The sequence below is a fragment of the Aspergillus fijiensis genome (assembly GCF_003184825.1).
Source record: "Aspergillus fijiensis CBS 313.89 unplaced genomic scaffold BO72scaffold_14, whole genome shotgun sequence".
Taxonomy (NCBI): Eukaryota; Fungi; Ascomycota; class Eurotiomycetes; order Eurotiales; family Aspergillaceae; genus Aspergillus; species Aspergillus fijiensis.
Window position 1 is genome coordinate 646146 of NW_024468990.1, and position 27973 is coordinate 674118.

General features: G+C 54.8%; 11 protein-coding genes across 11 annotated transcripts; 8 read left to right on the top strand and 3 right to left on the bottom strand.

Moving 5' to 3' along the window:
- Window positions 1–269: 269 nt before the first annotated feature.
- On the top strand, window positions 270–1644 carry BO72DRAFT_446546 (putative translocon-associated protein, alpha subunit). Its single transcript, XM_040944319.1, has 3 exons — window positions 270–439; window positions 529–959; window positions 1022–1644. Exons 1-3 carry the CDS (start codon window positions 368–370, stop codon window positions 1302–1304), a joined length of 786 nt encoding a protein of 261 aa, XP_040803275.1. The 5' UTR covers window positions 270–367; the 3' UTR covers window positions 1305–1644.
- On the bottom strand, window positions 1326–2765 carry BO72DRAFT_56138 (DNA 5'-adenosine monophosphate hydrolase). The gene is made up of 2 exons (XM_040950526.1): window positions 2602–2765; window positions 1326–2427 (listed from the first exon to the last, which is right to left on the bottom strand). Exons 1-2 carry the CDS (start codon window positions 2678–2680, stop codon window positions 1667–1669), a joined length of 840 nt encoding a protein of 279 aa, XP_040803276.1. The 5' UTR covers window positions 2681–2765; the 3' UTR covers window positions 1326–1666.
- A 126-nt stretch (window positions 2766–2891) lies between these two features.
- Window positions 2892–7707, top strand: BO72DRAFT_476286 (RNA helicase). The gene is made up of 3 exons (XM_040947382.1): window positions 2892–3262; window positions 3409–7009; window positions 7091–7707. Exons 1-3 carry the CDS (start codon window positions 3020–3022, stop codon window positions 7375–7377), a joined length of 4131 nt encoding a protein of 1376 aa, XP_040803277.1. The 5' UTR covers window positions 2892–3019; the 3' UTR covers window positions 7378–7707.
- Window positions 7708–8471: 764 nt separating this feature from the next.
- On the bottom strand, window positions 8472–10681 carry BO72DRAFT_467250 (G2/mitotic-specific cyclin; the record flags this gene model as incomplete). Its single annotated transcript, XM_040946825.1, has 4 exons — window positions 8472–8741; window positions 8792–9331; window positions 9399–10493; window positions 10670–10681. 4 exons carry the CDS (start codon window positions 10679–10681, stop codon window positions 8472–8474), a joined length of 1917 nt encoding a protein of 638 aa, XP_040803278.1.
- A 4754-nt stretch (window positions 10682–15435) lies between these two features.
- BO72DRAFT_56265 (putative C6 finger domain protein) lies at window positions 15436–17893 on the top strand. The gene is made up of 2 exons (XM_040950527.1): window positions 15436–16389; window positions 16460–17893. Exons 1-2 carry the CDS (start codon window positions 15613–15615, stop codon window positions 17816–17818), a joined length of 2136 nt encoding a protein of 711 aa, XP_040803279.1. The 5' UTR covers window positions 15436–15612; the 3' UTR covers window positions 17819–17893.
- Window positions 17894–18967: 1074 nt separating this feature from the next.
- Window positions 18968–21077, top strand: BO72DRAFT_446553 (putative DNA-directed RNA polymerase III RPC4). The gene has a single exon (XM_040944320.1). The coding sequence runs from the start codon at window positions 19169–19171 to the stop codon at window positions 21023–21025; it is 1857 nt and encodes a 618-aa protein (XP_040803280.1). The 5' UTR covers window positions 18968–19168; the 3' UTR covers window positions 21026–21077.
- Window positions 21078–22802: 1725 nt separating this feature from the next.
- Window positions 22803–23174, top strand: BO72DRAFT_457380 (uncharacterized protein; the record flags this gene model as incomplete). Its single annotated transcript, XM_040946332.1, has 1 exon — window positions 22803–23174. One exon carries the CDS (start codon window positions 22803–22805, stop codon window positions 23172–23174), a length of 372 nt encoding a protein of 123 aa, XP_040803281.1.
- A 936-nt stretch (window positions 23175–24110) lies between these two features.
- BO72DRAFT_56605 (uncharacterized protein) lies at window positions 24111–25329 on the top strand. The gene is made up of 2 exons (XM_040950529.1): window positions 24111–24237; window positions 24356–25329. The coding sequence occupies exon 2, from the start codon at window positions 24591–24593 to the stop codon at window positions 25251–25253; it is 663 nt and encodes a 220-aa protein (XP_040803282.1). The 5' UTR covers window positions 24111–24237; window positions 24356–24590; the 3' UTR covers window positions 25254–25329.
- Window positions 24160–24841, top strand: BO72DRAFT_446555 (uncharacterized protein). The gene is made up of 3 exons (XM_040944321.1): window positions 24160–24237; window positions 24332–24682; window positions 24782–24841. Exon 2 carries the CDS (start codon window positions 24363–24365, stop codon window positions 24531–24533), a length of 171 nt encoding a protein of 56 aa, XP_040803283.1. The 5' UTR covers window positions 24160–24237; window positions 24332–24362; the 3' UTR covers window positions 24534–24682; window positions 24782–24841.
- An 8-nt stretch (window positions 25330–25337) lies between the features above and the next one.
- Window positions 25338–26505, bottom strand: BO72DRAFT_526346 (uracil phosphoribosyltransferase). The gene is made up of 3 exons (XM_040950026.1): window positions 26223–26505; window positions 26071–26170; window positions 25338–25904 (listed from the first exon to the last, which is right to left on the bottom strand). Exons 1-3 carry the CDS (start codon window positions 26397–26399, stop codon window positions 25498–25500), a joined length of 684 nt encoding a protein of 227 aa, XP_040803284.1. The 5' UTR covers window positions 26400–26505; the 3' UTR covers window positions 25338–25497.
- Window positions 26506–26924: 419 nt separating this feature from the next.
- Window positions 26925–27370, top strand: BO72DRAFT_446557 (uncharacterized protein). Its single transcript, XM_040944322.1, has one exon. It carries the CDS (start codon window positions 26978–26980, stop codon window positions 27146–27148), a length of 171 nt encoding a protein of 56 aa, XP_040803285.1. The 5' UTR covers window positions 26925–26977; the 3' UTR covers window positions 27149–27370.
- Window positions 27371–27973: the final 603 nt, after the last annotated feature.

Here is a 27973-nt window from a genome sequence, read left to right on the forward strand (position 1 = left end):
TGCACTAAATAGTGAATAGTCTAGTGTACAATAGTACAATTACCTACACAGTGAAAGTGACTGACTGACTGGCCTGATAAACGCGGGCATGGCAACTGGCAGGTTGAGTGACCGCCCGGGGAAACTGCCGGAAGTGCCGTAACTGCTGAGTCAGCCACTAACATGGGGAAAGCAACCGAGCCGAAACGCCTACGTGGAGCAAACGCCCTTCCATCCGATTTCCCCTTCACATCATCATCTACAATCCTCCCTCCTCCTCCTCTTCATCTTCCTCTTTCCCCCCACCCCACCTCTTTCCCCCCTTCCCCTTCCCTCTCTTTCGTTCTCCTCTTTCGGTTCTTCCATCGCTACCCAAAGCCGTCTCACAATGGCTCGTCTTGGTTTCTTGTCTCTGGCTCTCCTTTCCGTCCAGGCCCTGATCGGCGGCGGTCTCGCGGCTGTATGTTTTACCCTCGTCTGAAGCAATCAGATTACTCACGTGTCTCAATTTTCGAGTCACTAACTCAATGCTCTTTCTCATATCTCTAGGATGCTGTCGAGAAGGATGAAGCTCCCCAGACTCCCAACCTTGCTGTCACCGCGCAGGCTGCTTTCCCTGCCTCTGAGTTCTTCGGCGTGAAGCTGGTCAATGGCCACCCGACCCAGGCGCTGATTACCTTCGCTAACGATGAGCCCAACCCGGTGACTGTCAACTTCATTGGAGGCTCTCTGTGGTCCCTGGGCGAGGAGGAGAACCGCATCGTTCGCAACCTGACCGCCCACCGATACAGCCTTGAGATCCCGGCCGGTGAGCAGGAGAGCGTGAACTTCAACTTCGCCACCGAGATGCACCCCCAGGATCTGAGACTTGAGCTGGCTTCCGTCATCTCCGACATCGAGGGCAACGTTTACACCCTGTACACCTACAACGGCACCGTCAGTGTGGTTGAGCCTGAGACCAGCATCTTCGACCCCCAGATGTAAGACCTCACTGCTCCCTCCCATCGTTCCAAGGAATATCCACTAACAATGCTGGCCACAGTCTTTTCCTGTACTTCTTCCTCCTGGCCTGCTTCTCTGGTGTCGTCTACTTCTTCTACACCGTCTGGATCGCCCCCTACTTCCCCCAGAAGCGTCGCGCTGGCAAGGCCCCTGAGACCATCAAGAAGTCGACTGTGCCCAAGAAGGAGGAGATCCCCGTGGAGGGACCCGCTGTCACTTCTGCCACCACCTACAATGCCGACTGGATCCCCGCTCACCACATCAACCGCCCCGAGGCCCGCAAGGTGAAGGGCAGCAGCTCCCGCTCTAAGAGCCGTGCTTAAATGTCATTGGTGACATCATGAACGGTGGCTGTGTAAGATGAAGATAAGGGAAGGATTCAATGCCCGTAGAGGGGACCTTGAGTGGTTCTCTCTATAAGGCTGAAGACAGGATGACCCGTTGACAGAAACGACTGCTGAAAATGTGGTCGGTCGACTGGGGCTCCTGCTCTTTCATTTTGCGTGTACATTTATGTCCACATTTGATTTAGGCAAATGAAGCTTTTGCAACTCAGGCTTCAGGGTTCCATTAGAAACACTCAAGGATTGAATATTGAACTTAAACAAGGGATACCACGCCCTTGCTCCTTGGACCCAAACCTCTGCCCATCCCCATGTCCATTATGTACCTTTTTTAAAAAAAATTATAACCGCCTCCAAGCGTCGAACTCCTCCGCAAGGTGCGCCTTGAGCTCCGTGAACCGATTCCCAAACCCCTGCCCACAGCGCCAACAGACAAAGTCCCGGCGCAGATACCCCATCTCATCCGGCCGCCGCCGGGGATCATCTTCCGCTAGGGGAAAGTCCTCGATAGGCACGAAGAACGGCGTAGAGAAACTATTGTAATGCTTCCGATGCTTCAGCCGGTCGCTGTAGCGGTCCACGGAGATGACATGGATGTGCAGGTGGTTCATGGACGGATGCGCGTGGATTCCACACATGATCTCGCGCTCCCAATCGCGCCCGCGCGGCAGCTCCGCCGGCGGGGGGTCGCACTCCAGCGCCGCCCTCCGCGCCTCCTCCTGCGCCGAGTACCGCCCGTGCATCCGGCGCAGCTCGCCCGCGGCCAGCGCGCGCAGCCGCTGCGTCTCCGCCCGCACCTTGTCCAGAAAGGCCTCGCCGTCGGATGAGGAGGAGGAGAGGGCGTCGAACGGGTGGAGGCGGGTTTTGGTGGGGTCGCGGGGTAGGAGGAGCAGGTGCAGCGTGGATTTGGGGAAGAGGTCGCGGACCGCGACGAAGTCTTCGTTGTGGTAGATTACGGTGCTAGAGGGGTAGGCGGCTGGGTTGGCGATGTAGGCGCCGAGTCCGTCGCGGGGTCCGCCGATGGCTCTTCGTTTTGATGAGGTTGTGGTGGTGGTGGTGGTGGATTTGCGCTGCTTGCTCTTCGTGGACATTAGCTCCGCGACTGTGCGGGCGTTGGATTAAAACGTATTAGTGATTGTTTTCTTGAACTTTCTCTGTATGCGCTGGGGTGTATTGCGAGGAGGAAAGTGAGGGTAGGGAAAAAGGCATCAACAGCGCAATCGCAATCGCAATCGCAATCGCAATTCGCTCGCGCAGCGCTCGAGTTCGGACATACAGGCATCTCGTTTGACTGGATTCTTCTTCTCCTTCCCATCTCCCGAACTGTCTGCTCTATAACCCGATGACTCGGACATGGCAGCAGAGCTATAGTATCATGGGCGAGTCACCATTGCTGGCTCATGGCTGTGGTCGCGGTCGCAATGAAATCATGTAGATGCGGAGAGCACAGCCCGAGTTAACTTAACCTAAAATGCTCCCCGCAGCGAACACCAACTCGGCCAAAGCGGTCAAAGTGCGGGACAACAATTAAGTCAAATCAATCAATTAATTATCAACCAGCAAGCAGCCAAAAGCAAATCCCCCGTGCCACGACAAGTTCTTTTTTCTTTGCCTACAAGAGGGGCTTTCCCTTGCTCCCTCCCTTCCCTCCCTCCCCTTCTCTCGAGAACACGCAAAGAAAACACCCAACAAGCATGGCCCCCAAGAAAAAGTCCGAGAACCGGGGAGGCGCTCCCAAACCCGGGACGAAGCAGGCCAAAGCCGCGGCCGAGCGATCGGCTGAGACGGCGAAGAAAGCGCAGGCCACGACCGACGAGCAGAAGAAACCTTCGGTCAAGGAGGTCATTGGAGGAGCTTCATGGACCGGGAAACTGCCTGTGAATATGCTCGCGGAGCATTGCCAGAAGCAGAAGTGGGAGAAGCCGGAATACACGATGGTGAGTTTTGTGTGTATCTTGGGGTTCTTTCTTTGGGCTCCCAGGAACTGTATACCCTCACACCTCTGTGTGCTTGCCAGCGGGCGCGCAGTCTCTTGTTTGAGCTGATTCGACGGACCTGGATCTGACTGCGAATGTTGCAATAGATGAAAGTCCCAGAGGGGTTCGTCTCCAGCGTGATTCTGAAGCGCGTTGACCCGAAGACTCGCGAAACGATCGTCCTTCCTCCGATGAAGCTGCCCCCGTCGCATAAGCACCTCGCTGCCCAGCCTACCGCGCTCGAGGCTCGACATTTCGCCGCAGCGTATACGTTGTACCGAGTCTGCAATATGAAGAATCTCCACATGATGATGCCGCCCACATATAAGAAGCTCTGGCGCGAGGATTTCACGGATCTCAAGGCGGCGGACTCCCGGGAAGGGAAGGGCTGGATGTACGAAGCTGACCCGTTTCTGGCGAAGCTGGAGCGCGAAAGCGCCGCGGTGGACTTGGAGAAGAAGCGCAAGGAACGGGAGAAGCTTCAGGCCGCCAAGGCAGCGGAGACGACGGTCGATCTGGGACTGGGTTCCAGCGGCGGTGGGCAGAACAAGGGACGGAACATCTGGTCGCGTGCGCCCAAGGTTGATCTTGGCGGCAAGATCCGCCGTGAGATTGAGGGTATGCTGCGAGAGCATGCGATCTGGAATCCCTACGGGGTGGAGATTCCGCAAAAGGGACGTGATGCCATTGTCGACGAGCTCACTCGTCTCGGCTTTCGACGCAGCCACGTCGAGGAGGCTGTCGGCACTTGTAAAGACCGTGAAGAGGTCCTTGAATGGCTTCTCATCTACGTGCCGGAAGACGATTTGCCTCGCTGGTGCTTGCCCGAGGGCTATTCGGCGGGCGTGAGCCTTGCAAGTGATGACCTTGCCAGAGAGGCGAAGATCAAACGTCTCACTGCTATGGGCTATCCCGTCGATCTCTGCACGCGGACTTTGGACAGCAAGAAAGGAGATGAGCTTGCTTCAGCGGAGATTCTCCAGAATACATTGGTTCACGGCGGAAATGCTCCAGCTGAGCCTGCTTCTTCCGGTGAGGAGGATTCATGGGCAGAGGAGCAAGAAACACTCGAGGCAATTTTCGGGGAGAGGTATACACAGGCTTCTGACAAGGTCTGTGAGATCAAGGGTGAAAACCCCGATTTGCCAGAGCCGTTGACTTTCCGGTTCCAACGACCTTCGACGCATTATCCATCTTCTCCGCCGATCATTTCTATCCAGGCGAAAGGTATTCCTGCCTATATACGTCTTAGTGCGATACGTCAGGTGGTTCAGTACTCCGAAGAGAATTTCGTAGGAGAGCCTATGATCTATAACATGCTGGATTGGCTGGAGACCAATCTCCCCTCAGTTATGGAGAATCCTGGGAAGCTGCGAGACATCTCGACGGTGACAGCTCCCCTGCCCCCCACCGGGACCACCTCGAATCTTCCCGTGCGCTCATCGCGCAAGAGAGGATATGAGGTCAAGTGGCAACCAGGTGCACCGCAAAGCGTTTCACTACGCGAGTCTTGGGAAGCGAGGCAGTCAACCAAAGACCAGCAGGACATGCTTCGAAAGCGCCAGTCGCTCCCGGCCTGGAACACCCAGGAAGCCATCATCGATGCTGTGAACACACATCAAGTTACGATCATCTCCGGAGAGACCGGTAGTGGAAAGAGTACCCAATCCGTTCAATTCATGCTCGACGACCTAATCAAGAGGGACCTCGGCGCTGCCGCGAACATCATCTGTACCCAGCCGCGTAGGATCTCTGCTTTGGGCCTGGCGGATCGAGTCAGCGACGAGCGATGCACACCCGTCGGCGACGAGGTAGGATACATCATTCGAGGAGAGTCAAAGGTCAAGTCAGGGCGGACAAAGATCACTTTCGTCACGACGGGTGTCTTGCTCCGTCGCATGCAGTCGGGCAGTGGCCCGGATGGCAATGTTGCAAGCTCTCTCTCAGATGTCACTCACGTCGTCGTTGATGAAGTGCACGAGCGCAGTCTCGATACCGACTTCCTCCTAGCTCTTCTCAGAGACGTTCTGCGCCAGCGTAAGGATATCAAAGTCATTCTGATGAGTGCAACCCTCGACGCAGAGATCTTCATCAATTATTTTGGCGGCCGAGAGTCGGTTGGTCTGGTCAACATCCCGGGACGGACTTTCCCTGTCGACGATTACTACTTAGACGATGTTATCCGTGACACTGGGTTCTACCCCGAGCTCACAGAGCGGGACTTCGACGAAGAGGCTCCATCCTCGCAGCAGTCCGACGAGCCCCTTGGCAAGGTCCTACGTAGCCTTGGAATGGGCATCAACTACGAGTTGATTGCCTCTACCGTCCGATATATCGATGCCAAGCTGGGCGACCAGCCCGGGGGCATCCTGATCTTCTTGCCCGGTACCATGGAGATCGAAAGATGCCTCAACGCTGTGAGAAGAATCCCGAATACTCATCCTCTACCTCTCCATGCATCTCTTCTACCAGCTGAGCAGCGCCGTGTCTTTCAAAGTGCCCCCAAAGGCATGCGCAAAGTCATCGCTGCCACCAACGTCGCCGAGACATCCATCACCATCGAAGACATTGTGGCCGTCATTGACACCGGCCGCGTGAAAGAGACGAGCTATGACCCGCGAGACAACATTGTCAGGCTACAAGAGGTGTGGGCTTCGCAAGCAGCCTGCAAGCAACGCCGCGGACGTGCCGGTCGTGTCAGGGCAGGATCATGCTACAAGCTCTACACACGCAAAGCCGAGACGAGCATGCCTCACCGACCTGACCCGGAGATCCGGCGCGTACCGCTGGAGCAACTCTGCCTGTCCGTGAAAGCCATGCAAGGCATCAGCGACGTCGCGCACTTCCTCGCCAACACCATCACGCCACCCGAGAGCACCGCCGTCGAGGGCGCCCTGGACTTCTTGCACCGCGTCGGGGCGCTCGACCACGACCGGCTCACAGCGCTGGGCCGCTACCTCTCCATGATCCCGGCGGACCTCCGGTGCGCCAAACTGATGGTCTACGGCTCGATCTTCGGCTGCATCGACGCCTGCGTGACCATCTCCGCCATCCTCACGGTCAAGAGCCCCTTCGTCTCCCCGCGCGACAAACGCGAGGAAGCCACCGCCGCCAAAGCCGCATTCACCAAGGGTGCCAACGACGGCGACCTCCTGACCGACCTGCTCGCCTACCAACAATGGTCCGACCGCGTCCAAGCCCACGGCTACTGGCAGACCCAAAGCTGGTGCATGGCCAATTTCCTCTCGCATCAAACCCTGCGCGACATCTCCTCCAACCGCGCCCAACTCCTCACCTCCCTCAAAGACGCCGGCCTCCTCCCCGTCGACTACTCTTCCTCTTCCCAAGCCCAAGCCCAACCCCAATCCTCCCCACGCAGCGCCAACAACAACAACAACAACAACAACAACAACTGGAACCGCAACACAACCAACAAACCCCTCCTCCGCGCCCTCATCGCAGGCGCCTTCCAGCCGCAAATCGCGCAGATCTCCTTCCCCGACAAGAAATTCGCCGCCTCCATCACCGGCACCGTCGAGATCGACCCGGACGCCCGCACGATCAAGTACTTCAACCAGGAGAACGGCCGCGTCTTCATCCATCCGAGTTCGCTGCTGTTCTCCGCCCAGAACTACCCCGGCGGCGCCGCGTACCTGAGCTACTTCACCAAGATGGCGACGAGTAAGGTATTCGTGCGGGACTTGACTCGTAAGTTTTGCTGCCCCGCCCCCCCCGGCATCTTCCATATCTTTTAAGGGGTTGGTTCGGCTGCTAATGTCGCCAATGTAGCATTCAACGCCTTCTCCCTCCTCCTCTTCTGCGGATCCATCGACCTCGATACCACGGGGCGCGGATTGATCGTCGACGGGTGGTTGCGGCTGCGCGGCTGGGCGCGCATCGGCGTCCTCGTGTCCCGGTTGCGCATGATGCTGGACGAGGTGATTGCCGGCCGGATCGATCAGCCTACTTCCGGGTCTGGGTCTGGGTCTGGGTCTGGGGGTGTGAGCGGGCCCCTGGCGGACCAGGTGATCGAGGTCGTGAAGAGGTTGGTCGAGTTCAATGGGTTGGATCAATGAATTCCCATTTCCATCTTTCTGGGCGGGCTGCGTGCTGCGGACATTGGGTTTATGTCTGATTATCTTCTTTCTTTGGAAAGATGTTGGCTAGATAGCTAGATACATAGATAGATAGATTATCCGGTTGGCAAGGGACTCGGCTTGCTTTGCTGGGTGATTTGTTCGGGTTAATTCTAGAAGAGAGGTCGTTGTACCATAGCAATGAGGAGGTAGAGATTGAGGGAGGTCTATGTGAGCCCCTGGGGTTGGGTATACTGACCGTGCCGGAAGGACAGCTGGTGTCAATGACAGCGCTTTGTACTAGCCCCAAGCCTAGAAACTAGATTTATGAGGTCAAGATACGCACGCCACTGCAGCTTGTAGAATAAAAAAAAAGTAAGATTCATTTTCATTAATACCTGCGCCATAATCCTGGATGATAATCCGTCGAGCGGGAAGAAAAGGAGAAGAAAAAACGAAGTGTGCCGCGTAAGAGAATGAAAGGACAAACGTCATTCCAAGGTCCGTGACAGAAGAGAGAAAAGGAAGATAGGAAAGGGAAAAATTTCATCGTGCGTGACACTCTTTGACATCGTGTCGTCGGGTCACTGTCCATGAGGGACCAAAACATGCCGGAAACGTAATCATCACGAGGCGGCATGCCATAATCGACTGGGAATAAGAAGAGGAGGGATGACGAAAAGACAAAGGAGAGGAACAAATGGGCAGAACCTGAAGGAATGGCAGGTTTCAGGAAAAAGAAAAAAGAGGTAACTAGCCATCGATTCCATGAACTCCCGAGCCTGGATGTGTTGCGCGGCTTTCATGTCATCCGAATCATTAGATCAATACAAAAATCAAAAGAACTCCGCCTTCCCTTGGTATCTGATATCCTGACCCTGTGGTCAGTTTTTCTTTTTTGTGGGTTCTAAAGTCCAATGCGCATCACTTGGGACATCGCCCCTAGTGCATTGATTAAAGTGTGAGGAAATGTAAAGAGTGAAAGAAGGAATCAAGAGTTCTGGCCAGTAGCACGTGGTGTGGGTCGATTGATTCCCTGTATGGTGGTTCGGCGCTCGACTATCGAAGCATGAGCCTGAGTGGGGACCTGGATACTAAATGTTGACTTTCTTGCAATAGTGGCCTGCTTCGAGAGTTGAGTTCCGGCGGAAAACAGAAGTGTCTTTGTGGTTGTCAGGGAGAAGAAACCCTCGCTTCATTTCGGCCTCGACGAAGAGAGAAGCGCGTTTGTACCGCTTGTCAGTATACTTCTCGTAGATCGCGGCATGGTGTTTGCTAGGCCTCTCGCAGCACTCCATCATGAGGGAAATGAGAGGCAGAAGCTGAGAGTAAGTATATCCTGCATAGTGGGTATGGGCGGGTGTCTGTGCTTGATTAGCATCTCTCACGCGAGTCAAATAAGCGGTAGTCTTACCCAGTCGCCCTTTCTCAGCATCAGTCTAGCCAAACAATGAGCCCCCGCTGCAACAAAGCTAGCAGGGCTGCCAACGAAGCGTTCGTCCATGATGGTAATTTCCAGAAAGTACTTGGCGAGAGTGCGCGTCTCCAGATCATAATCGTCGGCTTTGCTGATGCGGCGCAGGAAACTCATCGGGCCAGGGCATCCTAATTCAAACTGCAACATGCTCAACATGAACCATTCGGCTTTCAGGATCTCGTCCGCAGAGTAGCCGCCGTCGACCATGTAGACAATCTCCTGAATGGACGGGCAGTTGATCTCTTCATACTTAGCCGCGATGAAGATCGCAGTGGCGCCCACCAATTGAAGTTTGTTAAGAGAGACAATCTTGCAGGACAGGAACCGGTCAATGTAATTGACGCAGAGAAAGAGGGTCTCAGGCAGCAGCGAGAACCGATGGTGGACTTGCACTAGCCAGTCCATGAGAACCGAGCGCATCGACCACTGGATCTCGGCCTGGTTGTCCATGTAATGCGCATTTGGCAATAACTTGATCTATACATAGCAGGTTTTGTTAGTGACTTCCTCCTTGTCAATTGCGTTTCAAACAAGGGGTCCATACCTCTTGCTCTCTCATATACTCGAAAATCTCCTCACTGTACTCCGCAACCATACTTGTGTCCCAGAACTCATCTTCAATATCCTCCTCTGTTCGCGTAGATTCGACAACTTGCTGTGCAAGGGCTAATTCCCGTCGGACTTGCTGGGTGTACTTAGGGAACAGGACCGTCGTAGCGCCGCCGGTGGTGTTCTCGCCACGCGAACGATAAGAGCGAGCCGTGATGTATCCATCATCGTCCTCATTCTCCTCCTCTTCATCGTCCCAATAATCCTCAAATTCAGCCTGTGCCGGTTGGCTATCATGGGTGACGTGAGAGCTTGAGACAGATTCGCGGTGAGACTTGGTAGCAGGATCAGATATATCGTGGCCTGCAGGGCCAACTTCCTCGCGGGACTCACGACTCTCCCTCACACCTTGCACCTCACAAACGTCATCATCAAGCTTGGAGGATTCTTTGTCATCTTCTACCGCTGCAGAGGTGACAACAGCGTGCTCTTCCAATTCTCCCACTACAGGATCCTGGACCTCATCTGATTGGGTTTCTTCCTTTGCGCCATCTTGCTTCGCAGGTGCAATCGGCGCATGTGCAAGGGCAGGCTCACCTTTTCCTCGCTTCGCTTCTTTCTTGGTTTCCTTGGATGTGTTTTCGCATTTTTCGGCTTGTGCCTTGGATGTGTCCTTGAAGATAGTGGCCCGCTTGTTCAGGGTCTTGCGGGTATTGGCAGCCTGCTTCGACAGCTCGACGGACTTCGCATGAGTGACATTGGTGACATTACTCAAGATTCCCTTCATCCCCCCTGGGCGTTGGGCCGGTTGTGCTAGGACAGTGGACTTCTTCTCAATGACCACCGAGGGCTTCTCGGCAGCTTTGGACTGCTTCCTCCCAGCAAGGGATGCGTCGTCGCGGCTGGCATTAACGGGCTTAGACGTGTTGCTGACATCTCCAAAGGCCGCTCGCTTGGTGGTAGGCTTCGAAACGCCGTTCTGATAGAGGGCCGACAACGCAGAGGTCGATTTGTTCTGCTGGTGGATGGTCTTGCCGGCTACGGCAGGGAAGGGGGCATTTTCGTCGCCGCGAACGCGGATTCTCTGGGGCTATGGAAGTAAATTGGAATTAGCTCTGATATCGAGGCTGGCGCGACTTTGTAGAAGATTTGTCAAGATGTCCTTCGCTGCATGGGCGCGTGGGTAAAGTGCGCACTGAGGACAACACATGGCCGACAAGGTGATCGACGCTATCGAAGAGGAACAACGAAAAGACGATAACGTACCTTTGCATCCATGGTGAACTTGAGTCAGCGTTCACTTTTGAGCCTCCAGGACTCGACGTGGGTTGTGGATGGGACTTGGGCTGTTGTTGTTTACTTTCTCTGCGCTCTGCGCAGGAGCGGTTTTGTTGCAGCAGCTAAAGTTATACTAAGAGCGGCCCCAAACAAACAACAACAGCAACAACCACGCCAAGACCAGGTGCAGAGAAAACGAAGGATTAATCCAGTGATGACCGGGACAAAGGACAAGCACTGGATTGGCACGAGACTTTTCTGGAGCAAGTTATAGAAAAACTTCAGAAAAACTTTGAAAAAAAAAAGCGACGACGAAGCAATCGAGAAGGAAGGGAAGGGAGCTGAGGGGAGGGCGCGACCTGGGGCAGGCAGGGCAGGGCAGGGCAGGACAAAAACACAGGTGGAGGCGGAGGAGGCTTGAAGACTGCTGAGGGAGCAACAGCAGCACTAATTGGAATTAGTTCAGCCGGTTGGATGGCAACCGTGGACGTGACAAAGAGCAGTATTACCCAAAACGGTCACTTCCTTACTTGGTTACCGTCAACAACCACCGCTATGCTTATGTCAGCCCAGGATACCTTACCTTAGTAGAAGGTTGCTGCAGTTTGTCTCGTTTGTCTGATTTGTCTGCCTTCCCAGCCCATGTGACATCACTCAGCGCGTCTTCCCGCTAGCACTTCATTTCTCTTCCACCCCGAAATCTCAGGATCCGCCGATGAATAATGATATTCCCAGCCAGCAGAATGATCACCAGAACGATGCGATTCTGCTTCTGAATTACATCAATGCATTCTTGCTTTTGGCGGGTGTGGGCAGGGGCTGAACTATGCGCAGGCGGGGGACGCGCCGAGCGACACGAAACTGCCCGCTCCGGAACGCGAAACCACGTGATCGGTGCGGGCGCTACGCTCCGCCATTTCGCTCGGTCATTTGAGGCTGGAGGTCGCAATGGATAGAGGCCGACGAACACGCCTGTTGGTTGTGACTACAAAGCGCAAAGGGTTCTCCGTGGGGTTGCTCATACAAGACCGAACACCATTTCAGAGATCTTGTCGAAGACGCCGTATAAAGAGGCAGGAGAATGGAGAAGAAGGATTGAGAGGTGGGGGAGGAATGGCCTTTGCGATCGAGATCGGAACCAGCGCATAGTAGGAATGAGTGATAGGCAGATGGTAGAACAATGAAGGCAGCGTCAATGACTTGAATAAACCCATGTTTCTCGCTGGTTTTACAAGTTTTGTCTTCCCTGTCTCTGGGAGTTCAGTTTTGCTTCGGCCTTGTTCTCTGGTTCCCGTTTACACCCGTGCAAATGCCAACGTCGCCAGGAAGCCACGGTGGGACGCGGATCCGGCGCTGCCTATCATGATACGGGAGGGAGGATCAAGTGGTGGAGGGGAATCAATCCTCGTCTGCTCAATCGCCGATCGCGACTGTAGGAATCGGTCTTACAGAGTACAAGGGTTGCGCCTTTTCACACAGGTGACAGAATTGAGGTGAAAGTATCCACATAAATAAGCTCCTGTTGATTCAATCTAGAACAAACGGAGGGAAGGTCGAAGAAGAAGAGGACGACGAAGAAGCAGCAGGAAAAGGGAACAGCTGACGTTTTGAGGTATTGCGAGCGACCCGAAGCGGACTATTGAATGAGCGCAAAGTTTCGGTGTGGGCAAAGGACAACAACAACAATAGTCGGCGTTGCAGGACGAAAGTCACTCAATCCTTTCTTTATTCGGAGTTTATTGATTGACTCAATGAGACAACCAGAGAGGAGCCCCGCCGAGCGACCCCCCCCCTCAATTTTCTTTCCATCCGAGAAACACTACAACAACCAACTAAATATCTACAGCAATCATTAAATTCTTCGGTCTCCTACCACCTGCTATCTCCCCTACTTCCTCCTAATCATCTGCAATTAGAAATTCGAGAAGAAAAATCCTCCTGGATGGTGTCTATGTGACCTATAATCATAACCTTACTTGTTAGGGTGTGGGCTGCTGCACAGCACTGCACCTGCTCCAAATTCCTTCCCCCCCCCACTCATCCGGCTAACCACATCGTTGCGCCGGTTGGTGGTGGCTCGGAGTTGCTCGTCTCTGTGTCTGGTTTTGCGCTTTACATTCATGCTTTCTTAGCCGCTTCAGATTTCTCCTTCCCCAATGCGATTCCCCAAGGTTCTCCAAATCATGAGTAATGACTAATGAAGGCAAATGTATAACTCGACCTTGCGAAGCCACCGTGAATCGAAAGAGAAGGGAGTAAGTACCTTTGGGGAGGATGACGGAACTGATAGAGAAAATGCGATGTCGCACCGGGACCTGCAGACTGACTGGGAAACGAATGGTCACTGGATGGAAAGAGAGACGACCGGATAGACACGCTCTACCCGCGGATAGAACGCATTTACATACATACAGTAATTTAGTAGTGAAGGAACGTTAGGATCCTGGAGAGGGGAGGGGAGGGGATGGGGGAAAAGGTCGATGGATGACTTGTGCCTACCCGACGGTTGGTGAAGGACAATCCCTCGTCCGTTTATCCATTCATTCATTCATCCATCCATCCAACCTTACGTAGTCCATGCTGGCCGATGGAGGGAGGGAGGGGTAAAGAAAGGACAAGCCTGGACAGGCGCAGATCATGAAACGAGGCAACAATTGGGCGTGATCGCTGGTCGGTGCTGTTGGCCTGGAGCCAGAGCCAATAATGCCCCCATCATCTCCATCTTTGTCCCTCTCTGTTGCCCCATTCCCTTTCGTTCATTCCACCGGTTCCATCAATCAGTTCAATCCACATGCTTGTAGTTGACAGACTGGGGTAGAAAACGATGAAGATGAAGAAGGGAACGATGGTCGCATCGCTCGCTGCCACCCCAGGATCTGTGGCCATGAATCGAGAGCTCCGGGCGGGAATTTCAGCCCTGCATGTTTGAGTAAAACCCGTTTCCCAGTGGGGGAAGCGAAAACAACGAGGAACAATCCGGATCGCATTGGCGCAATGGGCGACGGGGCTGATCGCATTGTGTGGATTTTGCGATAGAATCTCCTTCTCTTCGCCCAGTTTGCGCCTGTCGGATTTATCGTGTGGCTTCGAACATCAATCATGAGCTAAAGAACGAAGTCTGGCGGTGACTTCGAACCGGATCATTTTTCTTTGGGGATCGCAGCTGGACCATGTCTGGTGGTGACCGGGATGTGATTCGGGGGTGTCATTCGACGTGGCCGCGCTGAGGATGTGCCAGCCAACCCGACGCCACTCCGCTTTCTTTCCCTCGAATTGTTTCTACCTCTCCGTTTGTGTCGTGCGACGAAGAGTGGTATTTATCAAATTCGAGTAGGAGCTAGTCACTACACACAGATTATCTACGTAATTAAGATATATGCGAAAATTCTCGTGCCACTCTCGACATGCTTATGCCCAAAGACGGAGATCTGCGGAAGGTGGAGGTGGAGGAGGAAGTCGCTGTCAGTTTGCGCCAGACCCGGGCTGATGGCTCAACCACCCGAATGCCTTTCGCACGCTCTGGCCCATCTTCTGTTTGTCTACAGTTCAGAATAAGACCGTTATTCTAGAGATGCAGGGATTGCGACTCATGGCGAAGGAGATTAAAGACCGCCTGGGACGTCCGACGGTCGCAAGAGAGCAGTCAATGTTCCCCGTAAACGCCGCCGTATCCGGGCCGTAGACGGAATGCGATCTGGGACTTTTGCGATGCAATAGACCAACGCGCATTTCACAATGTGGAAAAAATAGAAGATGAATAGACTCAATTAAGTGATATAATGACCTTGAGATCGTTTGTGAGTCGGCGATAATAGTAATCTATGGAAAAGGGGGGGGGAAGAAGAGACGTATGTGGTCACCGACCCCAGTACGTAGCTTGCTGAAGTGGTGTGGGTGAAACCACTTCTGGGTTGTCTTTCAGTCGGCTTCTCCCTCTTGTCTCTCTCTCTCCTCTTCCTCCCTCCTCCTCAACCCTCTTTCGACAACTCAACCTTCGACTTCGTTCGCCCATCGCCCCTCCGCCCCTCATCCTTCCTCGATCTTTGGGTGCAGTATCTATCTGGTAGGTTCTTCTTGATCGTATTATTCTCTTTATTTGTGCTCGCGGCTTGCAGCATGGGGTGCTGGTCCGCTCTGTTCTCCTGACTCGCTTCGGCTCTGCGTGATGCCACCGCTGACATACCCAAGCGCTTGGTAGAACGACTCACCTCGCCCACGGCCCGACCCCCGACTCCCTCCTCTCATCGCCATCGCTATCCTTCCTTCTTCATCCTGTCGGATCTGGTACATGGGTGCGACTCTGGATAATTCAATTTGACCTGTCATCGGTGTGTCATTAATCCTCTTCCTCCTCTTCCGACCGATTCGGGTCGTTTCTTCCCTGCTTCTTCCTCAATGCCCACACCCATCTCTCCTCCCCCCCCTCCCTCTTCAAGTATGCAATCCATCAGGACTCAAAAGGCCTTGGAATACCATCGGCTTCCTGCTATCTTCTCTCTCACTGAAGACCTTCCAATTATCTGAGATCATCTGGAACACATTGTGCTGACATTCATACTGGTTTTCCTTTCAGCATCGATCGGTTTTTTCTCGCCTTTCCCGTCGCTCTCGGCTGTTGCGACTTGGGGTGTCCTCATCCCATCCACCACAACTCGGGGTCATCGATCCTGTCAATATAATCGATCGCGGGTGATCCATCTTTTAACCAGCCTCTCCCGGGTTTACTGTTGTGGTAGGTTTGGATGGACTTTGCCCATACCCTCATAGTCCCGTTTCTGCCTTTTCCCTCTTCCAACATCCGCCCACCCCCACTCCTCCTATTCCCTTCCCATCCGGATCGATCCCATCCACCCCCAAACAAGAGCAGCCGGTTGATACGATCATCGATGTAGTAGCAGTGTGGTAGCACCCGCTTTTGGACCTTTTCCATCATGCAGGCTGTCTCGTACGAACAGCATGCGGCTCCTGGGGCGTCGCCTGCCTATAGCGATTATCGCTCGCCTCAGGAGCCTTCCCCCCGGAGCTCTGTGCCCAAGAACGTCGCCTTCGAGCTGCTACTCGATGAGAACTCTAAGGTGCGGGCTCGCATACCTATGCGAGTCCAGATCTATCCCCATGATACCACGGATTCCATTGTGACCACGGTCAAGAACTTTTATGGGATTTACGATACCACTGCTAGCGGGGTCAGCTTTGAGGATGAACAAGGTATCACCCTTATTGCCAGGTATGAGAATCTCCGAAATAACATGACGGTGTACGTGCGAGTCATCCCCGTGCAAGCCTATACTGAAGGCTACGGGGACCGCTTCTACGGACACCTGCCCATGGACGCTCGCAAGCGCCCCAGTCTGGGAGAGCCTTTCCAGATGGCGCCGGCAATGCAGGCGGCGCACATGTTGGAGCATGGGCAGCCCCCATCTCGGCCAGCCTCCCGGCTCGCTCGGAAGCGCAGCATGTCGCCGTCCGGGCGCAGCCGTCGCAGCGCATCGCAGCACAAACAGTCCTCGCGCGGGGGCAACAAGAGCAGAGGCTCCAGCACGCATGGCAGTTTTATGGAGGATGGAGGCTACAGCGACAGTGAGGGTGGCTATGGATCTGTCTCGGGCGCCAGGAAGCCTCGGAGTGAGCAGTTGGGTAGCTCAGATATCAGCATGGAGAACATCCTTCAAGATGGTCGCAGGAAGCGGCCCAAGTTTGAAAGCTCGGTAAGGGATACCATCAAACGTAGCCTCAATGCTTGGACAGTTGCTGATCATTAATTTCACATCCATATAGGAATTGCCGCTGTTCGCCCCCCCTCAGGTGCCCCTTACAACCTCCACCTCCTCCATCTCCCCTCAGCGCCGGTCGATCGGCCAAGAAGGAGCCGTCTCACCTTTTGCCCGCCCCACTCAGCGACCTTATAACTCCCAACAACAACAGCAACAACCCCTTCTTCCTTCTCCTCAGAGCTATGGACACAATGACCAAGCGTATAGCCTTCATCAGGGCCAGAATTCTGTCTATGCTACGCCGATGGTTCCTGATCACGGACATCGCCTGCGCGACCGGGCCGCAACCCAATCATCGGGGCAGTACAGCAACAACTCGGCTGGTCGCAACACGGCCCACGGGGTCCTCCCTACGCCCGACCCAACCATCGCGAGCTGCATTTCCGATGAGGATGTGGCCATGCAGCTGATTCGTCTGGGCGATGCGTCAAACTTCTCGCATGGTCGCACATCTGCATCCACCCTGGATGATGCCTTCAGCGGCGCTGCGGATGCTGCCTCCTCGACTGGCGCCACCAGCGATGGTGACGAGTACAGCGAGGATGACGATGACGACGATGATGATCTGCCCTTACGAACCAAGCAGAGGCTGGACTCCAGCCCAATGTTGCCCCCGGGTGCCATGAAGCGCACCCACAAGCGACTGGACGACATTCTGCCAAGCTTTGACAGTTCCGATGGCAGTTACGACGGCTACGATGATGAGTATCACCAGGAGGATGGACAGCATGATCACACCATCAAGAATGAGATGGACGATGATTCCCTTTATCACGAGTCGGCCCCCAAGTCTAAGAAGGTCAAGGTCCGCGCTGGTAGCACGACCTCGACCAAGGCCCGTGGGTCCAAGTCGGCACCGCGCCCGAGCAAGACAGCCAAGGCGACCACCAGTGGTGCTGTGCGCAAGGCTAAACCGACTCCCACAGTGGTCACACAGAAAGCAGCGGTGTCGCCGGTCCTAGCTAGCCCAGCGCCCGTACGCAAGAGCTCGACCTCGTCCGTGACCCTTCAACATCAGCACCCTCACCCACTCGCTGCCGATGAAGAGGACCTGTCCACTAAGCCGCGTTGCCAGCGATGCCGCAAGAGCAAGAAGGGCTGTGATCGGCAACGTCCTTGCGGCCGATGCAAGGATGCTGGGATTGGCCTTGATGGCTGCATCAGCGAAGACGAAGGGAACGGTCGCAAAGGCCGCTACGGTCGTCACATGGGGGTTCCCGTGAAGAAGACCGTTGATTCTCCTCCCAACGGCGCCGAGGCTCAAACGCTGGTGGCTACTGCCGCCCCTATGCCTTCTTTGTCATTGTCGTCGTCTTCGTCATCGGCTGCTATCGCCGACAAGAACAAGAAACGCAAGCGCTAGACCTATCCTGTATCCGGCATGAGGATGACGGTCCTGTTGCTTTTTCTATCTCAGATACACATTCGCACCTGCACCTGTTTGTCCGAATATCGACTTATGAGCTGTGCCTGGATGGCTGCATTTCCGCAAACATATTTTACCTTTTACCTTTCAACATAGACGAGTGGAATTATCTGTGTATCGCATCTTTCCCCTCCTTTCATAACCTTGACCCTGTACCGTTGGCCTTCCATCCTGAAGTCTCCTGTCCCTCTTGTGCGCAGTACCTCGCACTTCTACCCCGGTAGGAGTGGGTGACTCTGCGACCGCTCGGACGGCTCCTTCGGGTGCGTCGCTCATTCCAACCTCAACCTTCCACCCACCACCTACATTACACCCACGCTCCCTCCGACTGTCGACCTCACCACCTCGCATCAACTCGACGAGCTCCGAGCTTTTGTCACGGTCCCTCACATCGTCATGCTTGTCCCATTACACTCTGCATTCCATTCAATAGTTCTAGCGATTGAACTGAGCGGGTTGATTGTGCTTATTGTGTCGTGTTCTTTTGGCGTTATCTGCAGCTGAATTTGATGCGGCCCTGTGGGGTGCCTGGTCGCCTTCCACCACTCATTACCGTGCGATGATTGTGCCAATGTATCTGGATTGATTGGTTTTGTTGTTTTGAATGGCTGAGTCATTGTTCGACTGATCTGGTGGAGACGGAACAATAACTGTCTGGTCTAGAGTGATCGAATAAGAAATATATGTTTCAGATGAGGACCTATACAGACACAGTAGACCTGACCAGGACTTGACTCAGTGGCATTCAATGTTTCGCGATCAATTTATTAGCATATGCAGTCTATTGATGACAGGTTAACTTCTCATTCAGCTTAGAGTATAATGTTTAGTTCCTTTATTCACCGAGAACAAAGGAAATTACTTGGAAGGTGGGATGAGCGTGCTGAGTGCTGACTAAGCCCTGACAGATGCCGGCCAGTCGGGTCGCGGGTCGGCCCAGACCATACTCGATCGAGGCTAGCGGATACAAATTTCCGCCGCCCCGCACTTTTCCCGGGCTAGACGCGTGCTTCCTTCCCGAATTTTCTGCCCGCCGTGGCCGCCGAGAGGCCGACGGACCGGGAAAAAAAGTTTCGGGAGGTTAGCCACTGCACTTCGCAATCTCACGCATCCTTCTACCTCCTACGACGACATACCCAGTTCTCTTTCCCTGGACTTTGTAAGAACAGGCTTTATACCAATTGAGACCTACCCTGACCTACGATCACCGGACGCATCTCCACAGCCTTCCCACGCTACGATAACACACTTTCCATTTTCGCATTCGTCTTCCCCCCCCCCGGAAAAATGCCACCCAAAGCTCCTCCCCGCCGCGGAGGAGCAGCAGCAGCAGGAACCCGCCGCACGACCGCCGCCGCCGCCGCCTCCGCCGCTGAACCCAACAATGCTCCCACCACCGAATCTACGACTACGACTGCTGCTGCTGCTGCTGCTGCCGGCCCCAAACCCCCGGTGCAGCGCCTCCAAACCCTGAAAAAACGCACCCCGCCGTCGGGCAGCATCGCGCGGCCGTCGCCGACCCCCGCGCCCGGCGGCCCCCCGGGGAGCAGTGAACCTGCCAAGCCGACCCTGAAGTACAAGCCGCGGGCGGTGAACCGACGCAGCAAGGAGGAGCGCGAGGCGATCGAGAAGCTCGAGGCGCAGCGGAACCGCGAGCGGTTGAAGGAGGCCGCTGCCATTCAGCGGGGGCGCGGCGGTGGACAGCATGGCGGAGGGAGAGGCGGGCGCGGGGGCATGCGCGGTGGGATGATGGGGCCCGGGGGAGGGCCGTTGGGGTCTGGGATGGGTGGTGGTGGAGCGCGACGCGGGCGCGGTGGAGCGCTGGGTGGTGGGTTTGATTCCCGGTCCCGGAGTCGCAGTGTGATGGATCTCGGGGCGACGCAGGTCGGGGAGGGTGGGGAGGGGTATGTGAGTTCGGATGAGAGCGATGGCGAGGTCCGGGTGAGTATTGATCGGATTAATTTGGGGAGTGATGATGAAGATGAAGTGGACCATAAGGATCGGAAGGTGAAGTTGGAGGGCCGCGGGGGCATTGGGGTCGGGGGGCTGAGGCCCCTCCGGTTGGAGAGGCATGAGCATGAGGAGCGCGTGGTTAGTGTTAATATGGAGTCTAGTACGACGGGGGCTGCGGAGGTTAAGAAGAAGGAGGCCGAGGCGGAGAAGGCGGAGAAGAAAAAGAAGAAGAAGGCGGAGGGTGATGATGCTTTGTTTGTCGCGCAGGATGATGGTGGTGGGGAGGATGTTGAGGAGGTTGTGGATGAGGAGGATCAGATCGTCAAGGAGGAGCCTACGGATGAGGAGGATCAGGTCATGACTGACGTGCCGCGTGCGGATGAGGGCGCTACGAACGTCGATGACGGCTTGCTCCCCGTGCAGAAGGTCAAGGTGCGCCGGAAATTGAGCCCGTCTAAGTCGGTCTCGGAGTCTGCCGTCCCCAGCCCTGAGCCGGAGGTGGTCATCGATCCCAAGAGTTTGCTACGCACAAAGGAGGATATCGAGGAATACGAGAGGCATGAGCAGGATTTGGAGATCGTGAAGACCCTCTTCCAGAAGGAGCCCCGGCCTGAAGCTCCGGAGGCGTTGGTGGGTGCCGCGGAGGGTGCCGCGGAAGGAGAGGATAAGGAGAAGGAGAAGGACAAAGAAGGCGACGAGGAGGATCCCACAGAAGAGGAGGACAAGCTGGCTGGACAGCTGTTCCTCATGCAATTCCCTCCCTTGACTCCCAACCTGGTGCTGCCTGGTACTGAGACTACGGACTCTCACCCCACCACCACTACCGAGACCCCAGCCACCGAACAGCCGGTCAAGCGCGAAGACGAGATGGAGATCGTTGACGGCGACGAGGATGCGACGGCCGCGCAGGGCTCTGCCAAGGTCGTCACTGCTGCGGATCCCGGCCTATTGGCTGGCCGAGTCGGCAAGTTGAACGTCCACGCATCGGGTCGAGTGACGATGGACTGGGGTGGTATCAACTTCGAATTGGATCGCGCGACGGCGGTGGACTTTTCCCAGGAAGCCCTGATCGTCTCCACGCCGCCGAATGCGGGCGACGAGGAGTTCCCGGATGATGAGAAGAAGGTCTGGGCGATGGGCCAGCTCAGCGGCAAGTTCACGGTGACGCCGGACTGGGAGAAGATGCTATGAGTTTTGAGGCTGGGAGCTAGTTGATTGAATGATAGATATCAAGTTCAATGAATGAATGAATGAACCAATTGCATTGAACCTGACTTGTTTTTTTTTTTTTTTACGTATTCCTTTGGGAATACGTCACCTTCGGATATGCAGGGTAGGCAGGGAAGAGTGGTTGGTAAGTTAGTAGGACTCTAGTAAGAGTGAGAGTGAGGGTAGGAGGGGCTGTAATGACGCCATACAAGAGTGCAGGTGGTGGTTTGAAGTTGTTGCACCGTACAACCAAACAACAACCAAGGCTGACCACTGGACCAGCCCCTCTACGTCGTCGGCTGATGATCCCCATTATGACATCCATCAGCTCCCCCCGGTAGTTTGGCCGCTAGAGTTGATCATCTACCGATATGGTAGTAAAAATAGTATGTAGCTGTTCGCATAAAGTTTGGAAGAACAGTACTCAGAACAGTACTCAATAGGTTAATCATCAGCCTGCAGTCAAACACAAACCGCTGGTGGTGTCAAAAGTCTCAGCTTAATCTAACCGTCGAGATGAAATGTCTCACATCAGGGTTTGGATCCCGCGGGTTGCGGGTTCCACGTTTAGGTGACTAAGTTACTCGTTACTGATTGTTTACTGGTTGTTACAGGGAAAGGGAAGAAAGTGACCGACCCTTGGGCTCTCCAGCTCCACTTGGCTGTAAAACCCTGACAAGGCTTCTAAGCTTTCCGTAGCACGAGACATTCGATCAACTGGTCGATCGACAAGCAACTAACCCCAAGTAAGGGCAATTCAGCCCGTGCGGGCACGGCTCAGACTTGGGAACCAATAGAACCCACGATAATGCCGTCAATCCGCCCCAAGAGTGGAACAGTGCCTTGTCGCTTAACCCAAAGAGGGCAGGCGAATTGGGACTAATTTCCACTAATTTGGCACTACTTTTGCAGCAGGGTCAGGGCCATTAGCCTACTAGGTAGCCTGTCACTGGCACTGCTGGAGACTGGAGTGGTCTGGGCCGTTAGTTACCCCCGATAGGTACGGTACACGATACACGGTACACGGTACATGGTACATGGTACATGGTACACCCCCTGGGTTTGATTATTATTATTTATTTTATTATTATTATTATTCCGCCCGTTCGCTCCAACTCAATCAACTCCCTCCCATTCTTCCCTCTCCTCCTCCTCGCTCCTATTCCTTCTTCCCCTCCCCCATACTTCTCCTCCTCCTCCTTCTCCTCTCCTCCTCTCCTCCTCTTCGTTTCCCCTCCTCCTTCTGTCCGTCTGCTTTGGGTCTTCATTACCTGCGTGTCGAAATCGACTTACTCTCGCTGGGGCGGAATTGAGTTTGAGTTTGTTTTTTGCTGCCTGTCGTTCCCGTGGCTGAGTCCGTTCCTCGTTCCCGCCCAGTTTCAGGAGATTTGCCAAACCATTCTTTTTTTCTTCTTCCTCCTGCTTCCCGCCCTCTCGCTTCGACCTCTCCGAAGTGTGCGACAATCGCGCTGTCGGGACCAGCTTCTACCCGACTTGGCTGCTTACTGTGGTGGTTGCTGGATTATTCTAGTGCGACACCTCTCAACCGTGGCAGTGGTGGTGGATTCCCTTCGCTGCACGAGTGAGATTGCGCACGTTCGGGGCCTGGTGGAGGCAGCCTTGCGCATCGGAGTCAATCTAATCTAAACCCGCGACAATCTCGACGCACAACCATAATCTCGTCTTATATATACACACGAAGCTCATCCCCGATCGCTTTTCTGTCGCTTTGAAGCCTGTCGCATATTCCGAGTTCACCATGAGGCCCTTGACAATCGTTCTCTGTCTCGTTCCGACGATAGCTATCGCCGCCGAAGCCGACCGGGCGCCGTCTCCCACCCCTTCCCTACCCAATACCACCCCGCCTGCTCCGTTACCAGAGATTCAAATCCGGCCCGACCACCAAGAAAACGTGCTGGAAATCCACCCAGAGATCCGTCAATGGCAAGAGCGGGGGATTCAGACGGACGAGGACCCCGCCATCGACAGCGGACTGGGGACGCTGGCCGCCTCCGCGCGGGACACCAAGGCCCTGCGCGCTCGCAGTGAGGGCACTCTCGGACAGACGCCGTGGATCGGAATGGCCATTGGATTGACCTGTACAGCGCTGGCGGCCGTCATGCTGGGCTGAAGGATCGATACCGTGGCCGCACCTGTTACCTTTGCATACGGAGTTTCATAATTCTCGATTTTACCTTTTTGACGACATCGACCGGCAACCGCATTGGAATCGTTGGTCGCAATTTTCCCACCTTGCTACGAGCGCATCGCATACCTTGGGTCCAAACCTCTGGCACCTGCATCTGATCTGATCTGCAGTGGACTGGTCACTTAATACCATGTGGATACCGGATACGTTCCCTGCAGGTTTCTGTTTTATACCTTTTTCTTCTTCCGTCTTCTTTGCATGCATACCCAAGCCACCATGTATAGACCGGGCAAATTTTCTTTTTCTTTTGATGCTTGATTGTATGTGTATATGATACCTTGGATCTGGAGTCGAGCCGACAGGTGGCTCGCTGATCTTTTCTTGTTCTATTCTCATGATGTATCTACCACCATTATTTATGAACAATTCTTTTTTTTTGATTTTCTGACAGTAGTATCTCCGAATTTGTCAGATTGTCAGACTGTCGAAAGTCGCCGCGAGCGATGGACAAAATCTCCCGATGCGCGTGTCATGTGAGCCAAGGTGTGTGGTGTGTTCCTTTGTCCGTTGCCCGAGACCAGGAGACCAGTTTTGGGAATATGAATCTCTGCTTGGCCTCGTCAGTGTACGTCGCCATGAAACAAAGGAATTCCGTCCCATGCGCATCGGACCTCGTGTTCTGGTGCTGACAACGCCCCAGCAGCCGTTCTCCACAGCACAGTACAGTACTTATTGCTACCACGGCCCCGGGAGGAATCTCACATGCATGAGAGGGTGCGCTGTGTGGTATATCTCCTGTCTTCACACTGCATTAACTGCTGCGTGTTACTGTTTCTGCCAAGTGAAGTGATTACTTGGCCGCGACAGTATCCAAGCCTGTCTAAGGGCTGGATACAAGCTACAAACCTGATTGCATCCCACCTAGACTGTTCACACAACCCATCCGATATCACCAAGCCCACCCCAACAACAAACAGCCCACCTTAACTGTTAACATCTTCTCCACGAACCCTTGACCAAGGACCTCTCACCTAAACCATCACAAGTAAGTCTTCCGCCTCCCCTTCCCCTTCCACCCCCTCCTCACTCAACACCCCCCCTTCAACAACCAAACCCAACCCAACCCAACCCAAAAAAAGCTAACCCCACCCCTCCCCATCCAGAAAAATCATGGCCAGATCCTACGCCAACATCCCCCCCTACACGCCGATGAAATCCCTCGGCCACGAACTCGGCATCCTCTTCGGGTTCCTGGTGGCCTGCTTCGTCGTGATGGCCGTGTACGTCCACTTCTGGAACGGTGAGTTTTCCCCCAACCCCAACCTACCTCAAAATAACTAACCAAAAGCCTCAGCCGCCGAACGCCGCGAAGCCCACCGCGACAAACTCCGCCACCAGATGCTGGACACCCGGCGCGTGGACCCGCGCCTGCACGAGCAGCGCCTGCACCCGGACTACCGGCCCATGGGCACCTCGACCACCATCACGGCCGGGTCGACGACCGTCCTCGGGGGCGGGAGCAGTGTCGCGGGTGGCTATGGTGGTGGTGGTGGTGGCGCAGGCGCAGGGACATCAACCCCGACGACGGTCACGGCCACGGCCACGGCGTCTGGCTCGGCGATCGGGATCGAGAAGATCATTGAGAAGCGCGCGGAGTTGGCGGGATTGCACCATCACCTGCACCAGCAGATACCTTCACAGGCTGAGGAGGAGATCGGGGTGGCGGTCACGACGCCGAGTGAGGGATACGATGGGAAGGGCGAGGGGAAGGAGAAGTGGCCGGGGAGGAAAGCGTCTTCTGCCTTTGGGTTGGGGTTGGGATTGGGGATGGGGAAACGGCATTTGAGTTTGAGGTCGCATCCGGGTGGCGGGGATTCGGGGGATTCTGGGGCTGGAAGTGAGGTGAAGAGGGCGGGGAGTATGGGAGTGGGAGGGTCTTCCCCGGTGGCTCCCTCCGCAGTGGGGGGGCGGACGGGCAGTAGTAGTGGGCAGCGGGGAAATGAGGCCGGCGGCGGCGGCGGGGTGGAGATGGAGGCTATGGGGTGGAAGGGGGGGCATTGATTTCGGACTGGATATCGGTGCGCGAGGGGAGGCGTTGATGTTTCGTGGTCTAGTTCATAGTTGCAGAATACTAGGAAGGACTTGATGATAGTTCATGAATAGCTCATATGCATTCATTCTCTTCCTCATACCTCATTTATCTATGCCCATGCCACAATGACAATGCTACCCACCCCCGCAGAAATCCCCCCCGGCCCCAAATCACCCAGTTGACTAACTTACCACCCACCGACAGCAAAAAAATCTACTTCCCAATCGCCACAAACAACCGATCCCCAATATCCCCCAACCCCGGAACGATCATCCCGCGCTCGTCGCACTGCGCGTCCACCGCCCCCGTCCACACCTCCACCCCGTCCGCCCACGTCCCCGCCGCCCGGCGGATCCCGGCCTCTGAGCCCAACACGCTCAGCATCACGACGCGCCGCACCCCCCATTCCCGCAGCAGCTGGATGGCCGCCTCGGCCGTGGCGCCCGTCGCGATGATCGGGTCCAGCAGGATGGCCGTCTCGGCGGCGGCCGGGTTGGCGCTGCCGGCGGCCTTGTGGAAGGGCAGGTTGTTGTAGTACTCGACCGGTTGCAGGGTGAGGCGCTCGCGGAAGAGGCCCAGGTGGTAGATGGGGATGCTGGTGGGGAGGAGGGAGTTTATGGCTGGTATTCTTTTTGTTAGCATGGTTTTAGATTTGGGGGGGTGGAGAGGGGAGATAAGGATTCCCCGGGGTGGGAGATAAGAGGGGCTGATAGATTAGGGGCTGATAAGGAAGGATATGCGATGGGGTTTTCAGGGGTTTGGGGCCGGGGCCGGGGCTGCACGTACCGTCGGTCATGCCTAGTCCTGAGCGGAGGATGGGCACCAAGGCGATGTTGGAGGGGTCGAGGGTCGTGGTTGGGTATTCGATGCCCAGTGGGGTTTTGTCCTGTTGTTGGCGGTTAGCTTTTGGTAACGGTGGTGGTGGACGACAAGCATACCGTTCCATCTTGCTTCGTTTTCCAGCCAGATGCAAAGGCTTCTACGCCCAGAATGGTGGCGATCTCGTGGACGAGATCGCGTGTTTGACGAGTGGAGGTGGAGGAGGAGCGCAGTTGCGAGAGTTTGGCCTGCAGGAGGGGGTGGGAGGAGACGTGGACGTTGGAGGGGAGGCTCATGGTGGTTGAGTTAGTTTATAGGTGGATGCTGGAAGTTGGGCTGAGATACAGAGACGGAGGGGGCGGGAGGGGTTTTATAGCTTGGGGGTAGCTGGGAGTAGCTGGGAGTAGCTCAGGTAGCAGTGCGTTGGTAGAAGAAGAAGAGAAGAGTGGAAATGAAATGATGCAGTTGGGAATGAGGGGTAAAACAAACAAGGCAGCAGAAAGTCACCTGCGCCGCGCCTGGTCCGCTGATCCTCAGGCATTCCTCCTTTCCTCATTCACTCTGCCATTGATTGCATTCACTGTATCGTCTATCGTCTATCGCCTATCGTTCCTTCAGGTGAGGATATCTCCGGAGTCCGCACTGATAAGTTGTTTATCATGATCTCTCTCTGGTTAATCGTTATCTTAAATCCCCAGGTATACCCCGTCGATCTCGCCCAGCGAACCAGAATCCAGCCTGTGCTCCACCGACCCCACCTCCATAGTCTTCTGTCTTCTGTCTCTCCGGACTTCTCTCCGCTCCGAACTTCCTGTCGCAAACCGAACGCCGAGATGGCATCACAACCACAACCACAACCACAACAACCAAAGCAATGATGATACCTGACAGTGCCCTCACCGAAGCCAGCGCCGCCCCTCCCACGACCGACCATGCCCCCCAACAAGGTCGCGCAAAGCCCACCGAAGACACACCTACACAACCCCCGGCACGCCCCATCCCCATTCCACCACCTTCACAACCCTCACCCCCCCCATTTATCTAACCCTTCTTCTCCATCTTCGGCATCCTCGCCCAACTAGGCCTACCATCCCTAACCCTTTACCCCTGGGCCCCAAGACGCTGTCGTCTTCGCCCCGCTCGGCTGCGGGACGCGCTACTACGTACCTTTCCCGATGGCGGAATGCGTGGGTGCCTGCGTTCCCCGCTGGGGACGTTCGTGTTGGGGTTTTTTTTGGGATTTTTTGTGGTTATTGCCTGGTCCTTGAGCCTGTCTGTTCTTGAACGCCCCCTCCCCTTAGTCAAAGTGTATATATGATTGAGAAGGAGTTATGGGCATAAATATAGTCATAGTGTTTAATCATGCGGATGACCAAGGTATAGGACAGGTTTATCATACTACAACCACCGAACTACTACAACTACCGAGCTGCAGTCCCCGCCAAATACTTATATTTTGTGTGCAAATTACTTATTGTACAGAACAAACTACAACCAATTAAGCATGTGCAACAGTGCGGAAAGAATCAACATCGAAAAAGAAAAAAGAATCTTCAGATCGCAACATGCGAATAGGACAAACCCAAAGCAGCAGAACAATAGAGCGGAGAAACAATCAATAGGCGGGGACGCGTTAATCACATGAACAGCACGCAAGCTCACATTAAGATGGCATCAACAAGTAGGGGAGAAAAAGTGTATGTCAACGAAGGACTAAGAGAGAAGAAGAGAAAAGAAGTATATAACGGACAGAAGGTATCGAAAAAGCAGTCAAAGACAACATGTCTCGGACCCCAAAGAAAGAAAACCAAACACGCTCATGCGCAAGAATCGAACGGACAGCACTAAGAATTAAGGGTGTAGACGAGCA

Excerpts from the sequence above, each read along its gene's own strand:
- BO72DRAFT_56265 (XM_040950527.1), top strand. The coding sequence starts at position 15,613 with ATGCAGGCTGTCTCGTACGAACAGCATGCGGCTCCTGGGGCGTCGCCT. Across the intron at positions 16,390-16,459 it reads GGCCCAAGTTTGAAAGCTCG|GAATTGCCGCTGTTCGCCCC; the intron begins GTAAGGGATACC and ends ACATCCATATAG.
- BO72DRAFT_526346 (XM_040950026.1), bottom strand. The coding sequence starts at position 26,399 with ATGAGCCTCCCCTCCAACGTCCACGTCTCCTCCCACCCCCTCCTGCAG. Across the intron at positions 26,171-26,222 it reads AAACGAAGCAAGATGGAACG|GACAAAACCCCACTGGGCAT; the intron begins GTATGCTTGTCG and ends CGCCAACAACAG. Across the intron at positions 25,905-26,070 it reads AGGACTAGGCATGACCGACG|CCATAAACTCCCTCCTCCCC; the intron begins GTACGTGCAGCC and ends AAAGAATACCAG.
- BO72DRAFT_446546 (XM_040944319.1), top strand. The coding sequence starts at position 368 with ATGGCTCGTCTTGGTTTCTTGTCTCTGGCTCTCCTTTCCGTCCAGGCC. Across the intron at positions 440-528 it reads TCGGCGGCGGTCTCGCGGCT|GATGCTGTCGAGAAGGATGA; the intron begins GTATGTTTTACC and ends TCATATCTCTAG. Across the intron at positions 960-1,021 it reads AGCATCTTCGACCCCCAGAT|TCTTTTCCTGTACTTCTTCC; the intron begins GTAAGACCTCAC and ends TGCTGGCCACAG.
- BO72DRAFT_446555 (XM_040944321.1), top strand. The coding sequence starts at position 24,363 with ATGGCCAGATCCTACGCCAACATCCCCCCCTACACGCCGATGAAATCC.
- BO72DRAFT_56138 (XM_040950526.1), bottom strand. The coding sequence starts at position 2,680 with ATGTCCGAGTCATCGGGTTATAGAGCAGACAGTTCGGGAGATGGGAAG. Across the intron at positions 2,428-2,601 it reads TCCAGTCAAACGAGATGCCT|TCGCGGAGCTAATGTCCACG; the intron begins GTATGTCCGAAC and ends ACGCCCGCACAG.
- BO72DRAFT_446553 (XM_040944320.1), top strand. The coding sequence starts at position 19,169 with ATGCCACCCAAAGCTCCTCCCCGCCGCGGAGGAGCAGCAGCAGCAGGA.
- BO72DRAFT_446557 (XM_040944322.1), top strand. The coding sequence starts at position 26,978 with ATGATGATACCTGACAGTGCCCTCACCGAAGCCAGCGCCGCCCCTCCC.
- BO72DRAFT_56605 (XM_040950529.1), top strand. The coding sequence starts at position 24,591 with ATGCTGGACACCCGGCGCGTGGACCCGCGCCTGCACGAGCAGCGCCTG.
- BO72DRAFT_476286 (XM_040947382.1), top strand. The coding sequence starts at position 3,020 with ATGGCCCCCAAGAAAAAGTCCGAGAACCGGGGAGGCGCTCCCAAACCC. Across the intron at positions 3,263-3,408 it reads AGAAGCCGGAATACACGATG|ATGAAAGTCCCAGAGGGGTT; the intron begins GTGAGTTTTGTG and ends ATGTTGCAATAG. Across the intron at positions 7,010-7,090 it reads ATTCGTGCGGGACTTGACTC|CATTCAACGCCTTCTCCCTC; the intron begins GTAAGTTTTGCT and ends TCGCCAATGTAG.